The sequence below is a fragment of the Plectropomus leopardus genome, chromosome 19, assembly GCF_008729295.1.
Source record: "Plectropomus leopardus isolate mb chromosome 19, YSFRI_Pleo_2.0, whole genome shotgun sequence".
Taxonomy (NCBI): domain Eukaryota; kingdom Metazoa; phylum Chordata; class Actinopteri; order Perciformes; family Serranidae; genus Plectropomus; species Plectropomus leopardus.
In genome coordinates, this window is record NC_056481.1 from 7,658,066 (window position 1) to 7,674,564 (window position 16,499).

Sequence of the window (16,499 nt, forward strand, 5' to 3'; positions counted from 1 at the left end):
TGGTTCAAATGCATTTTCTTTCTGAGTAACTGGAGTTACTTTCACATAATCAAAAATAGATTATACAGCTCTTTAGATTCAATATCATTTCCATGAACACACTTCCTCTGCCTTCATCCACAACATGATTAAGTGACTCTGCAGATAGTTAAACCTTAGTTGAAGGTTTAACTTGTTTTGAGATATCCATCTCAGAGATTTTTGTCTCTACCCCAAAACAGTGGAGGTGAGGGGGATTTCATTTGTGGAGCTCACAGCACTTTGAAATGACAATTAAAAACTTTAACAGTAACGTCTCTCCCATTAACAGTTACTCTGTTCCTCTGACTTATCTCACACTGTGGTATGAGATATTGCTAAAGATATCATTATTTTCAGCTTAATTTTCTATGTTGTAAATGAAAGCTCTGTTCACCTCCTTTGTATCGGGGTAGTGACAGAAATTTTTCACCCACATGCATCGTCAGAGTTGTTCCAGCTTACCTGTGAGGAAGATCAGAAAGAGGAAACCTGCCAGAATCATGACTGCAAGAGGTCTGCACAGTTAATGATAATCTCTGTCTTCTTCGTGTCGTCTGAAAGTGATCACTTTCCTAGTTTTCCCAGATCCTGGCTGCAACCTTGGCTGTACTTGATCACGGTGATAGCTGTGCTGATGCGGTGACCCTGCCTTTAGTCATGCTCGTGCTGTGGCTGCACTGATACTGTACCCCCAGCTCGCCCTGATCGTGGTCTTGGTTTTGCCACTGCTGTGGTCCTGTCTGTAGCTACGCCTGTGTGTGCTACTCCGTGTTGCGCCAGTGCTGTGATCGTGCTTGATGCAACCCTCTGTTGCCTTTATTATGAGCCACGCCTCCACTATACACACAGGACTCTTATCAACACCCACAATATTATCATAGAGTGCATTCAGTAATTTTACACCTATTGTTATTGTAATATGACGTGTCTGTTTCCATTATGGCTGTGCATCTCTCCCCCTCTCTCTTTCTCTTTCCTTTTTGTCATGATTGTGGAAGAGGGATCTCTCATCATCCTCTGCTGCTCTTCCTTCCTTTTTCCCCCTTTTACAGGGGAAAAAAAGGGTCTAAGGGCAGAGGAACGTCGTACTCTGTAAAGGCCTCTGAGGCAAACCGTGTTTTGTGATAATGGGCTTTATAAATAAAATTGACTTGACTTAATGCAAGAGGCATTTGGTGAAGAAAATAAATAAATAAATAGATTAATAATAATAATATAGTTATATGTCACCATAGGTTGTAGTAATAATAAATGTAATAAGTAGCTATTATAAATCATTTTTGAGATTTTAAAATACAGCATCAGGAAAAACATATCATAAAATTCTTCTCTCCATGTCAAAGTATACTGAAGACTACTGAAAAATGGACCTAAGACATTTTCATATCAATCAAGGCCCTATTTTTAGACTAATGAATTCCATGCATTTTAAGCCTTTTTCAAGGACATGTATGAACGCTGCTTTCTGTTACCTGTTCCTGGAAAGCTATAGTTTTCTCCAGAATGGAAACTTGTTTGGACTTGCTGCTGTCTCGATCTGTCTTGTTGAGATACTGGAAAGAAAGAGCAGCAACACAAACAGCCTAAACAGGCATTTCTAGTGTCTAAATCTTTTGTTAACAGTCGTGGCAACACTTCTTCATCATAAAGTATTCAGGATCATTCAGGATGGGTTTGTGTATATATTTAGAGTTTTTGCTCTCTTTTCTGCCAAAGGAAACTGACATTCAGGTCTGAAAATGTGCTTTGTGTGTGCCATGCTCATCGACTTGTCGAAACAAGACGACAGATCTTGATGCATTTTTTCATTACTCAGCCACCTCCCTGTTTTTTTCAGATCTTGATGCATTTTTTCATTACTCAGCCACCTCCCTGTTACTTTTTTATATCAAAAATTCATGAAATCTACTGTGTGTTATAATGTGTATGAAGGGGTTAATGGATTGGAGCAAAGTGTCTTCCTGTCAGCTCATGTGTTCTGTTTTTTATTAAACTCCCTGTTCACGCCTTAGGTTGGCATTTGCTGCCAAATGAAGACAAACATTTTTTGTGTTCCTAGATTTTTTAATGATTGCATAAGCATGGCTGAGATGTAAAAGCAGACGTAAAGAAAACATAAGTATAATATGTTTAACTCATCTCCACCTTTACATTTTTGAAAAGACGCAAAAAGAAGAAACAAATATGTGCGGGGAGCTTCCGAGAAAAGGGTGTGTGTCTGTGATAAAAGATGATCCATCTGTGCTCGGGGCTGGTAAAAACTTTCTGCTCTGAAAAACATCTGATGTTGCTAAAACCAAAATACATGCCCTGAAATCAGTGACTTTAACCCTGCCAAAAATGCTGGCAGGGTTAAAGTTTCACCATAAATAGAGACTTCACTGCCATTTTGCGTAGATGTTGAGCTTTTTGATAACTTTTGAAACATAATAACCATGAATAATGATAATTCATACCGTATTTGATTCAGAATTAAACTATAGACAGGTCAGAAAAAAGGATTACAGTGTTTTACACTCACATCCTGTTGATCCTCAGTGATTTGTAACATCTGGGTGTCCCTCGCCTTGCCGGTGAAGTCCTCTGTCTGCATCTGCTTCATCCTGTGCTCCCACTGCAGCTGGATGATTACGGAAGTCTTTGCACGCCACCACGGCGGCTATCTTCTGCTGTCCGAGTGTCTGATCATGTAGATAATAACAGTTTGACAGACAGACATTTTCAAAATCAGTGTATTTGACCAACTTTTGAATTTGCCTCATTTTGGCAGCTTCTATCAAACAGAAAATAGTTTGTTAATGTTGTAATTATATTGTCATTAAGTATAACATGTAACTGCAATTAAGACCCATTGTGCATTTTTGTATATTGATCCATCATAAGAATATATATATCTGTGTTTTGCAGCATCTGTGTCTGCTGGTAAAAGCTGACCCCGATGGCTCCGCTGAGGTCCTCCACCACACTCCTGCAGAGGAGCACAGAGTCAGTGTGGTCAGCAGTCAGGTCTGTGGTAGACACCTCCCTTTTTGAGCAGGTCCCGGACTGTGACGTCAGGAAACGGTTCTTCTTCTTATGCAGACTAGAAGGGAGTAGGACAAGATAAACCACCGGATGAGCATTATACAGAGAAAAAGAATAAACCACATTTACCGTAATATTTCACTTTCTTGTCACAGGTCCAGACAAATTTTAAAATTTTGTGGCACTGCTGCCATTCTCCAGGTCATCCCTAATGAGAAATGATAATCAGAGGGCACGTAAACATCGCAGTACCAACATACCTGGCCTGTCAGAGAGACTTTTAATTTCCTGTTGAGCAGCATTCTCCTCTTCTCTCCTCTTCAGCATGAGTCAAAGCTTTTACTTTTACCTGCAAAGGAAAACAGTAAGCGGACAACTACAAACATGAAGTTTCCTAAATATCATCATGGTAATATGCATTCACAAGAATTTATATTATAAAGATTTAAAGAGTAACTGGTGTTTTTTAACCTTGACCCTATGTTCCCATGTTTTTCCCATGTTTACTAATGGTAAAATTTCTTTCTTTTTTTTTTAACTGGTCCAGTATTGAACAAAAGCACTGCAGCTGGCAGCAGTGAAACAGGCTGAAATGTAATGTCAACGAGCATTTGTGTACTTGTTACTTAACATCCATTAAAAGTCTTTTTTTGCCACCAACAGAAAACACAGGAAAATAGAGCAGGGATGAAAACTAGTGACTGTCCTTTCAACACACTTACAACTTAATATATAAGTACTTAACTGTGTTAACTGTGTTTATAAATATGGTAATTAAGTACGACACTTTGGAATTTCTTTTCGATAACATGGAAAACTTCACTGAAACAAAATTAAAAACTTGTGTGCATAATTGTGGTGATCATTAATTACCATATTTATGAACACATATTTAACTTGATTCCTCATAACAGTTTATGTTTTCACAGTACTGTTACCACAGTTAAGAACTCATGTATTTAAGCTGATAACTAATAAAAATGTTAACTGGTTCAACATATTTTCTTCACATTATTTCAAGGTAATTTTAAAGTCTCAAGGTTTAAAACAGAATATAAAATTCTAATCTAATAAATCTGCAAGTATTTTAGTGAACTAATACTCATCTGTGTTTCCAATCTTTAACCCATCCATGTCCTCATTTTACCTTTAGCTCACTCTCTACTTTTGCTCTACGAACGAGACAAAACCTCTCCCAGATGGATAGGTTCAGGCCTTCTGGTATATTCTCCGGAGCATTCATGGCCTTTGGCATTTTGCCGAGTGCATCAGGAGCCAGAGAAACCGCACAGACGCTGCTCTTTAAACAGGTTGGAGCTGTTGTTGTCAGTCTGGGTACTCATCTTTTGAACCCTGAGGTGTCAGAGACAGTGTGCAGCAACTGAGCAGCTCATTTAACACATAAAATGTGGATCTCAAGGTAGGTGCAAACCTGGATCTGCGCTTGAATAACTTATCGGTGATCGAATACATGGCTCGGTACGTCAGAGAACTCCTTCCTGAATTCTTTGTCAAGAAACTTGGGAGACGTATTATTTCAATGTATGTGCACCATCACGTACAGTCAGAATGATGTCAGTATTTTAGCAGCTGGCTCACTTTGTCCTCAGCCACAAGGCTGTCAAGGTCTCCTGAAACAATTCTAACTCTTCTTCATGTCTCTTCACCTCTGCTGCAAATTCATCCTGCAAAAGAAACACAGGTCTACAAGATGAGAGCAGTATGTTCAGTTACTAGTGACTGGCAGTCTTGAAATGAGCATGCAGCACAGGTTCCTTCATGCAAACACGCCTGAGTGCCAGGGTAAAATTTCACAAGAATTTGGACGGCGAACATAACTGCCAAGTACACCTGGTGTCTGACAAACAACACCAACTGAAGCAGTCATAAATTCAAGTTTTCTGATCTTGTATGCCATGTTTTTACATGTTTGAGCTGGAGTTCCAGCTCTCGGTTTCTTGTCTTCTATGAGGACTGAAAAACTTAGATAATTAATCTTGAGCTCTTCCTGTAAAATACATCAAAAACAACATTAACCTTCTGAGTCCTGAGACAGTTGGTTTGATTTCATTAAAAAAACATGGGTAGAATGCATCATCAACTTCACAAGACATGTCCCAAAAATGTCCCAAAACGTAGAAGAAAAATTTAGAATAAAATTACCTGAAAATATGCAAAGAACAAAAACAGGCTCAAACAAAAAACAAGAAAATACCCTGAAAAGTGCTGAAAAACATACATTTATACATTATTATATAAAAAAATTCTCCCTATTTTTTTGATAATTTTCTAATAATCCTCCCCTCTTTTTTAAAAAAATTTTAAGGTAATTTTCTGGTCTCCGTTTGCTAAGTTCTCATAATTTTTGGGACATTTGTTTGCCAAGTTGATCATTTCCTTTTATCCCATCTTTTTGCAAGAAATTAAACTAATTTGCTCAGATTTCAAAGGGACACTTGTGAAAGTCGTCATAAAGAATCATCCCCATCATGACCTCAAAGCATAATGAAAGAAACAATGCATTGGCCTGGGGAGTGAACCAAAGTACAGAGTCTGGAGAGATACATCACCTCAGGCACTGCAGAATTACCGAGCCCCAAACTGCTCGGAGACCACACAGCGCACGTCTACGGGCACTGTGTGTGCATATTTTGGACTTATGTGTGTAATGGCACAACCACCGACTGTGAAAATCAGAGATCAAGACGTAGAGGCATCCTGGACTGAAGAGGGAAGCCAGTGCGCAAGCACCTTCCACAAACTAAATGGTGACGACAGGGTGTCTAGTAACTGAAATTCCTCATTAACGGATTACCAGAGTGCTTCTTCTTTTTCATTCACATTTGTGTGTGTGTGTGTGTGTGTGTGCGCACATTACCTGCGCAACTTCCTGCTCCACCATGGCCTCCAGTCTCCTCTGCTCCTCATCATCCAGGTGGATGTCCTGTTGCTCTAGACATTCAATATCTGGGATGTTCTCATTTTCAACACAGAAATGAATGTAGTTTGTTAGACAATATTTCTGTAAACATTTTAACACCTGTTTGGGTATGGTTTCATAATTGTTCAAAGTACAAGGTATGAGGGAGATTTATTGTCATTTTTCTTATACATGCACCCATCTTAAATGTAAGTAGATAAGCAAGACTTTTTAAAAAAAAAAAATCACTACAGATGTAACCTATTTATTGAACTTTATGTTTTTTAATGGATTTGAATAATTCTGTATTTTTTTATGTGACAGAATCCAATAAAAAATGTTAATTAAATGGATCAAAAGTTTAAAACAGGTCATATGTTCTTCAGACGGACTGATGATGCTTTGAGATACTATTTCACTTGAAATTCAGCTGTATGTTTATCTTTTTGCATGCTTGTGATTGACTGTTTAGTCTACTAACCTGTGCTGCCCTAGTGAGCTGCTGCATATAATTACAGGGATACGTGTCATTGAATTGAAAAGCACTTACCAAACGTTCTTGATGACGTGCTTACATGCACTGTGGGATGTTGTTTTGTGTTTGTCATGATACTTTTTCCCTGCTCACAAATGTATGACTAATGTCTTAAATGGGGACTGAAATGAACAAATATGTCATAAAACTCACAGTATCATGTAACTCTTTGAAGTTTTCCTTCTTCTCAGAAGATATTGCTCATTCTCTTCTTTTATAACCCGATAAACAGATTGAAAAAAGTCAGATATTTAATTAATCAGTTAACATTAAAGTCAAGTGTGCACACAACACCTGCTCACCTTCCTGCAGTGAGTAAACCTGAATGACTTGCAAATACGCTGCATGAAATTATGAGGAATTTTCCAACAGGAATTTTCTTTTATTCCCACATGGGGAATAAAAGAATAATTATATACTATCAAACACTCAACATGATGCAGCTTGATTCCAACAGAAATGCTCACAGAACACGTGAGCCAGATTAGAAAGCAGATTGCAGCATGAAGGCAGGCAGGAAAGTGCTTCTGGCTGTTTCCCACGTGTTGTTACAGACGAGGTGTAAAACCCACAAGTCAAATACTGCCAGACTTTTTTTTTTATACAGGTACATGTTGAGCCTGCTTGACTATGAGCATGCCACGCCTCCAACGGTGCCTGTTTCCTTGCTAAAAACGCTTCCTCATAGCCCCAGGTCTCCCCTCACAAATCCGCAAGCACCAACTTCCACAGGATATATTCTTGTGGTCTATCTGCTTTATCTGGTCTGCAACACTTGCTAACTGGTTGATTTTCTTACTCTGCAATGACTATAAATCCAACAAAGAGAGACTGTGTGCCAAAAGCAACATGGCAAGATATCACACACAGGTGCAATAGGCACTTCCGTAATCCTCCACCTGCAATGTCGCACAGACCCAGGACACATGGTTAACATTATCCACATCTCATGGCACCACCACAAGTATTACAGCATGTTAGTCACTGACCGCCTGTGTGCGAAGGTGGAGCAGACAGCAGGGTGTTATAACTCTCATCCTGCTCTGTCACATCCACAGTCTCTGCTTCAACACTGACCTACAGAGTGTTAACAACAAATACAAAATAATGCGCAGGTGTAAATAAAGAAATGTATTTGCTTTGACGCATTGTTAAAATGTTTGTCTGGTTTAAGTGTAACATTGTTTTTTTTCCAACCTGGATCATGCTTCTCATGTGTTGTGTCTAAATGACTAATAGGAGCAACAACTTTTAAAACTGGTCCAGAGTTGAGCGAGGGCGCCGCAGTCGGCAGCAGCAACACATGCAGCACTATCACACGCAGAACCATCTGTGGCATGTTAACTCCGTCAATATAGTCAAATAGTGTTTGTTTCTGCTACTAACTGGCTGAGAATATTATTTTAAACGTCTGACATTATGGAAAGGATCCCTACAGAGACAGAACTTTTTGTTGAAGACCTTTTTTTGTTAAGAAAAGGCCCAAAATTGTTATCCGCAACCCCACCAGACGCCATTTTAATAAACCGTAATTTCAGCGCGTATAGAGCCAGCATATTTTCGACATCTAACTGGATGAATTATGGGTTAAATTCAACCAAACCAGAGTTTGTGATTTTTGGAACAATGTAAAGGCGAACCAAGGCTTTTTTGTGAGTTTCATTCTGTTTCTGCCGACTTATATCTATGGAGTGTGGTGGGTTTGGAGATAGTGATTTTGGCGCTGTTTCTGCTTAAGCAAAAGGGATTGTACTCTATTATAGGTCTGTCGCAGCAGCCTGTCAGTGGTAAAAACCAGCAGTAGCGCAATCTCTGTCCTCATAGTAGCTGTCCTCATAGGTCATTGCTACCTGTTTGGCTGCTGCTGACTGCAGCACTCTCGCTAAATATTAGACCAATTACAGGGTCCAAGTTAAAAAGTAGCAAACTTACCCTTTAAATAATGAACAAGGTCTTTATATAAGCGATAAATACCATAATTTAATGTCTTTCAGGTTGTGTAATCTTCATATCAGATGCATACCACAGATCCTTAATTAAGAAGAGATAAAGCTGAGCTGTTTATCTCTGAAAAAGCTCAGAAACAAACAATTCAGATTCATTATCATAACTTTGAAACTCACTAGGAAGCCTCACGGTTTTATTATCTATAATACCACATAGCTGGACTATTTTAGCATTATTCTATGTATGATTCTCTGTAATTTTTGTATTGGAAAAAAACATTTCCCACAGTTTCTCAAAAACAAGTCAAGCTGTTTTTGGCTGTAATAAATGGAAGTGAACTTTAGAGTTCTTTGTTTACTTCTGCCTATTGATAATATCTTTTCCTATGAAGTTGCTGTTTTTCAGTCAACAAATCCCATGAGAAAACAAACACAACTGTGCAATCAGTTCTGCTCTATATGATTTCCAACTTCTGAACTGCGTCAGTGGCATTCAGCACCAAGCCCATTTTTTCCTTTTTAGGACTTAAATCTTCAAGTTCATTTCCAGATTAAAAATGTTATCTGATTCAGTGGGGAGGCTGTGCTGTTAAAATTATTGGATCTCTGTTTTCCTGCAGATCAAAGCCATGATCCTTCTTGACTCACTTCAGTTGTATTTATTTTTTTGTTGTCCCTCGAGGCCTACACTTAGGGGACAGATACTGTTTGATGTGCAGGGTGTGAGAATGGCATCACTGCTGCGAGCAACAGTTCCCTCTACTGTTCACACCTGAGCATTATGTAAGCGTGACAGACTTCTGCCTGTTTTACCTGAGATCAAGGCACACAAGAGAGCCATCCTTCGCTAAACTTGTTTTGTATTCGTTTATTAGTGAACTTGTTTATTTTGGCACCAACAGTCAACAGGCCACTGGCCAGTGTGTCCTGGTTAAACCAGACTCCCATCCATGGAGTTTGCTGCCTGCCTCCCCACTGGGAAGACCTTGTACTATATCGGAATTTTTGATTTTCTGTAAGGTTTGTTTACTTTTATCTTTGCCTTACATCATGCTTCCTTGTTACTCAAGTCAACATTTTTCCTACATTTGTTAAAACAAAGTTCCTTCTATAAGTTAGAGACTCCGAATGAAAGATCATTGTTGGTCCATAACTACTGGATAAGTAAATGAGCAACTGGTTTCACAACTTGCTCCAGCTTCCCCTAAAAAAGCCAAAAAAATACAAACGTAGGGAACGAAAGTCTGGTCAGTCTCTTTCTACAAACAATTTCAGGTGAATACTGATGCTGCTTTATGATCTACATAAGTAAACCAGACCATCAGCGAGAAGCCTGGCCATTTCTATTAAAATATGCTCAGTGTGTTTCCCTGGATGCAACTATCTCTGCAAAATCAAACAATTAATCTACACTTATATTTCCCCATGCAATGCTTTGTACATTAGCAAGATTAAAGGAAGCAGGAGGAGATTTGTTTTTTGATCATTTCATTTGTGATGTTATCGTTTGTGGTTATAGCTGATACTGGGGCAGGATCAGCAAGGAAAGAAAATAACTGTATATGCATCACTAAAAATGGCTGGCAGTTATTTAGTTAGTGATTTCAGATTGATGTCTGACACATATTTATAGATGACAGGACTTTTATTCCACAATGTGAATACAAACTACTAAAATATAAATGTATATTTGAAGAATCCCATTAAAAGACAGTATGAAATTACTCAAACAGTAGAAGAAAAAAAAACCTTTTACAGGTATTTAGTAAAGTGAACACTTCATACATGTTATAGCCTGTATATATGCTTAGTATAATAAATGAACAAGAAAACAAAATAAATTGTAATAATCAGTAGAAATTTACTCGTGGCATCTCTACAGAGGAGAATTTGATATGAATCTTAAAGAGCAACACTTCAGTTTTTAACATATTTCATTATGTGTTTGACAGACTCATTGAACACTATAATTGCACACTACACACATAAAAAACTTATATTACTTGAACTTTACAACCTCACCAGTGTCACAGGCTAACACAGAGTATATGTGTGAGATGTGTAGCAGTGTGTAACACATGCAGCACTACTGAAGGACTACATATATAGGAAATTCAGTTTAGGGCTGGGTAATATATCAATATAATGAGACGTGATATCGTCTTAGATTATGGATATCATAATATCGTAGGCGTTGACGTTTCCGAGTGTTAAAGGCTGCATTACAGTAAAGTGATGTGATTTTCTAAACAAACCAGACTATTGTAGCTACTGTTGTAGTTGTTGTATTATTTGCCTTTAACCATTTTGGGAAAAAAGCAAGAGTCAACTGTACAATATCACACCAATATCAATATTGGGGTATTTGGCCAAAAACACTTGATATTTGATTTCTCCATATTGATCCAACTTCAGCTCAGAACAGATTGAGTCATTGTTCATAGCAGAACTGCACAAAGTGATGCTTGCTTTTTTAACACTGTTGGTCAACTTGCTTGTAAAAACTTCATTGGAATTGTAACTGGACAAAGCAAGCAGGGCCTCACTGCCTGAACTGCAGCTGTTAGTCATTAGAAAGAAATGACCCATGGCTCCATGTATTTTGGTTTATAATAAGTCTCTAAAAAATCCCCACCATTATATTGAGCAACAATGGGTGATTGTATTTTTTGCTCCAGATCAATGAAACTGAACTACAGATGTTTTAATGTCCATTTAAAGTGAATAAAATGAGCGAACCATGTTTCTGAACTCAAGCATCTGGATCTGTCCATATTGAAAAGAGAACAACTAAAAACAAACTGGCCACTGTGATATAGAAAATGAAAAGAACTTTGTTGATTGTTTTAGTCACTCTGGTCCAGTATCCAAGCTCACCTTTTTTCCCTTTGCAGTTGAGGAGCAGTGATCGCTCCACCACCCTCAGCTCATCTGCGAGCTTCTCCAAGGCATGGTGGTCCTTCAACTGGCTGCTGCTTCTCTGCAGAAATAATAAAGACTGGAAATTAAATACATATTTCATTTCTCTCTATGCAGTAGAAAGATGCAAATACTTTTAAAATCAGTGCATAATGAGCCGAGAAAACAGAGGAAAATGGCTGTGGCATTTGCTTTTGCTCAAGAGACAGAAAACCTACAACTACCAGAATGCATTGTGCCGAACCATGGCATGGCTTGGTAAGATTCGGCAAAGAGGACACATGGCTAGGCGTATGTAAAAAACATTACATTGAGACCGGAAGAGAACACTGTACTCCGGGGTTTGTTGGATCCATCCACTCCCCTCCACAGGGACCTTCCTGTTTTCTTATAATACATCATTACTGGCAGCGTTTCAACCTGACTCAATCCCAGAGGGAATAATGAGGAGGCAACAGAGTTCGTCCTGTCACGTTCTCAACTGAAGCCGTCTAGCAGTGCATCATGCGAATGCAAAAGGTGGCTTTTGTTGTCTGGATCTACGTTGAAAGCACTGCAAAAGTGGCGGTATTTGATGACTTTGGCATGAGAACAGGCTGGACAGCCCGAAGGTCCTTGGCAGGGCTTATGTGTTATTTCTGTGATGTGAATGTGTTGTATTTCAGCATTTCTGGTTGGGTGAAGCTGGAGGTCATCAAGGAACCAAAGTCAACAGGCCAATGGCCAGTGTGTCCTGGTTAAATCAGACTCCCATCCATGTAGTTTGCTGGCTGCCTCTCCACTGGCAACACCTCGTACAATATTGGAATTTTTAATTTTCTGTAAGGTTTATTTACTTTTATCTTAGCCTTACACCATGTTTTCTTGTTACTCTGTCAGAGTCAACGTTTCTGTTTATTTAGTTCCTATTATAAGTTAGTGAACGCCTGCATGTGTTTCCCTTATTCTACAGCGTTGTCTCAGAAACACGACTCCGAATGAAAGATAATTGTTGGTCCATAACTGGATAACTAAATAAGCAACTGGTTTCACAACTTGCTCCAGCTTCCCCCAAATAGCCAAAAAAGACAATCTGTTATTGCAGGTATTTCCAATAAAATGCACTTTATACTTACAGTGTAAATGATCAGGCTTTGGTTGTAGCTAAAATTGTTGACGGTTATCTTATTTGATAGGATGTTCATGAACAGCCACTCGTACTGAGTCCACATCAATGTAAGAGACCAGTTTTTGATGTTTGTGTCATCGAGGTTAGCTTCGAACTTTATTTCTTCATCTGAGGTAAAAAAATAAAATAAAATAAAAATTAAACTTTGAGGTTTCTTATCAGGTCAACACAGAAGAAGTCTTAATATGTTCTAGTGTGTGTTCATGTGACAAAAAAATGTGATTACAGCATGCATGCATCCCAATACAAAGCATACACATTTTAGATGAATGTCTACAAACTTTTAAACACAACAGGTTACAGACTCGGCAGAGTACACTGCAGACTCGAGAGAGAGGTTGCAGCTCTGAATGTTGAAAGGGAATTTGAAAATTTGCATCCTGCATGTGCTGACCAGCATCTCATCGTTCCTAAATTCAATGTAACCGTTCCATTTTACAGTGAGAAAAGGAATTGGAGTAGACTTGTCTTTCTCTGTCCTCAACTCAATCATTATGGTGAAAGCATTAAGCTTCAAACAGAATTTTACATGGCATATGGTCTAATATACTATAAATCATAACTCTTCATTTTCCTCCAATCTACCATTGTGCATTTCAGTGGAGAATACACTATGAACATTGGGATTTTCCACATACACATGTGGGATTTAATTGTGGAGCTCACAGCACTGTGAAATGACAATTAAAAACTTTAACAGCAACGTCTCTCCCATTAACAGTTACTCTGTTACTCTGACTTATCTCACACTGTGGTATGAGATATTGTTAAAGATATCATTATTTTCAGCTAAATTTTCTATGGTGTAAATAAAAGCTCCATTCACCTCCTTTGTATTTAGGTAGTGACAGAAATTTTACACCCACATGCATTGTACAGAATTGTTCCAGCTTACCTGTGAGGAAGATCAGAAAGAGGAAACCTGCCAGAATCATGACTGCAAGAGGTCTGCACAGTTAATGATCATCCCTGTCTTCTCCGTGTTGTCTGAAAGTGATCACGAGATATAATATGACTGGACTGCACTGGAAGAAGGCTGGGCAAAATTAATGACCAACCCTGTTTTTTTTCTTTTCCCAAGCAAAGAAATTTAATGTAGGAGCATACCAGATGTAGGCACAGTGAAATTCAGCTGTGTGTCCTTGCTAAATATGTAGTCCTCACAAATGACCAAAAAAACAGTGGTCCCCACAACTAACAAAAACAAGTATAACTGTGATTGTGTCTACTACGAGTCTGATATACTTTATGCATAGTGATACAACTTGACATTGAAATTATTCTCAAGTTTCCTGCAGGAATTCTAACAACCTGTGTGAGCATGGGCTACATGAAGATTGAACATATTACACATTACAGACATGTAAATATTAGATGCCATTTTGGCTGTGGTTACTGTGAAGGCCATAGCCTAAGACTTACATACTTTTCATGCTCACCATTTTGTGACCTTATCCAAGTATCTTGTTATTTTTGTACAAAAGCTGTCAGTGTTAACATGTTAATCTCAATGTGATTAACGTTCCGAACATACACCTTTTTTTTTTTTTTTTAAATCGCATTAATCACATGCTGCGATTTTGTCTTTACTACGTATTCTCATTTGGAGTCAAGCCTTTGGCTTCCTGCTTCTGCAATGATGGAAACTAAGACACCACTACACTTTGAATGTCTCCTTTACTTAAAAAAACAAATTCACAGTAGGTTCATTTGACAAGTCAAAAGTGTGCACCTTGTGTCAAACAGAATTCAAATATTACTGAAGTAGTTACAGTTTGAGCAACCACCTACAAGCTAAACCAGCCCATTCTCAACTGGAAAAATGTAGGATAATCCTTTCAAAACAAAACAAAACAAAACCACTGTATTTTACAGAACAAGCACTTTAATGTTGTCTCCTATTTTCTTTTTTTAAAGATTTTTTTTTTATTTTGGCATTTTTGTCTTTATTAGATAGGACAGAGCAACAGTGTGAAAGGGGGAGAGAGAGGGGATGACATGCAGCAAAGGGCCAGTAGATGGACTTGAGCCCACAGCTGCTGCGGCAAGGACAGTGCCATTATTTATGGGTCGCCTGCTTTATCCACTAAGCCACCAGACACCCAAGTTGTCTCCTATTTCTAATTCATGGTTTCACAACCACACTGGAGAAGTGCAGCACTGATTTAGAACAAAGAAATCTAAAAGTCATGATCATAAAGTACATTTCTTTGCATTCAGTCTATTCCCACTCACTTCACCTTGTTAATATGGATGTCAACACTGTTTTGACATGCAAAATAATGGAATCGTAAACTTGCAATTAAAACGTGATTAATCCCAGTTAACTATTTAAATAAAATGCTTTTGAAAAAAAGAATCATTTGACAGGCCAGGTTTCTACATTTATTTGGGATTTTTTGCCACCTATCTGTCTAATCCTCATCTGTTAAAGTAAGCTGCTGCCCAAACAGCACACACACACACACAGAAAGAAGAACAAAGTGTGTCGATACTGTTTATTTCAGCAGTATGAAATTGGAATTGTTCACGGCTAGCATAACTTTTAGCCAATCATATGAAAACATGTAAGTTAAATGCAGATGCAGATTTGTAAAATGCCATAAAAAGACTATTTACAATATGAAATAACTAGAACCATAGAGGGGGAAAAAAACATCTCCAGGTCTTAGCAAACTGTTGGTTTATATCCTATTGACTAAATTGCATTTCCACAAGAAAGAAATTATGAGTTTTAAAAGAGATATGCTTACATTTAAAAACATTTTATCATCTATTTGATAGACTCACTTAACAGTGCAATTCTGCATATTACAATTCAAATGCATGCATTACTACAACTTCATATCACAACCAGACTGGTGTCAGAGGCTAATACAAAGTATATATGTAAGATATGTGGCAGTGTGTAAAATAGCACAGCACTACTGAAAGACTACAGATGTCCAAAATTCAATCCAGAATAAGCCACTTTCTGTTCATAGAATAACACAAAAAACTGCTCCTGTTGTCTTGTCGTCAACATTGTTGAGGATGTGGTCATTTTGTTTGAAAAAACTTGAAATTGTCACAAGACAAAGCGAGTGGGGGTTTCGTGCATATGTTTAGATCTCAATGTTAAAGTTAAATAATGCATGGTGTCTGCCCAGGTTAACATAATAATAATGGCAATAATTTGATTGATAGACTTTGTAACACACAAAAAGAATATTCAGTCCTCATAAATAAATTACTTTAGATTTTACCCTCAGGGTTAGGCTTGGGCGGTGTCATGGCATTACAATATATCAGGGTATTTAGAAATCCAGAAGATATGTCTTCAATACCATTATAAATACAGGCATTCCTCTTTCTATTAAACTCCCTGTCTGTAGTGCACAGCACGCACCACCACACCTCAGTCTCCGGTCTCTACTGGTGGAACAGCCGGTCGAGCTGAAAGACACTGCGACACCTAGTTATAGGACTAGTTATAGGACTGTAAACAGCTGGCAGCCAGCAACAGCAGGGAGAGACCGTGGGGAAGAGCAGCATGTTTTGTTTTTTTTTACATCTGACTTGATGAATGAAGTTTTTTTTTGTTTGTTTTTTACCAAACCAGAGCTGGTGATTATCTTAACATTTTGTAGGTTGTGAATTTATTAGTCAGATAAGTTAAAAGTAAGCCACACACTTGCCATCGGGGGTGGGGGGTTGTTAGCACTGCACACACTGACACAGTCAATATGTGTATATCCCAGTGAAATTTCAGGAAGGCATTAAGATATAAAATATTACATACCGCCAAAGCCTACTATAGGTACATGTAGTTGGTTCATAATGAGTCAGTGAAGACCCTCAACAGTCTACACTGAGCAACAATGGGTCATTGACCAATGAAACTTAACTACAGATGTGAACACAGACTACAGATGTGTTAATGTCCATGGGAAATTAATAAAATAACCTAATCATGTTTTTCATGCA

General features: G+C 38.2%; 1 protein-coding gene and 1 long non-coding RNA gene across 2 annotated transcripts in view; both read right to left on the bottom strand.

The window, feature by feature from the left end:
• Nucleotides 1-680, bottom strand: part of LOC121959030 (mannose-6-phosphate isomerase-like) — a 5,612-nt gene extending 4,932 nt beyond the window's left edge. The window contains exon 1 of the mRNA XM_042508211.1: nucleotides 666-680. Within this exon, the coding sequence (XP_042364145.1) occupies nucleotides 666-680 (15 nt within the window). The remainder of the gene's footprint in view (nucleotides 1-665) is intronic.
• A 661-nt stretch (nucleotides 681-1,341) lies between these two features.
• LOC121959342 lies at nucleotides 1,342-4,060 on the bottom strand. Its single transcript, XR_006106896.1, has 4 exons — nucleotides 3,306-4,060; nucleotides 2,956-3,103; nucleotides 2,543-2,702; nucleotides 1,342-1,574 (listed from the first exon to the last, which is right to left on the bottom strand). It is a non-coding gene; the product is annotated as an uncharacterized LOC121959342 (long non-coding RNA).
• Between the last annotated feature and the right edge of the window lie 12,439 nt (nucleotides 4,061-16,499).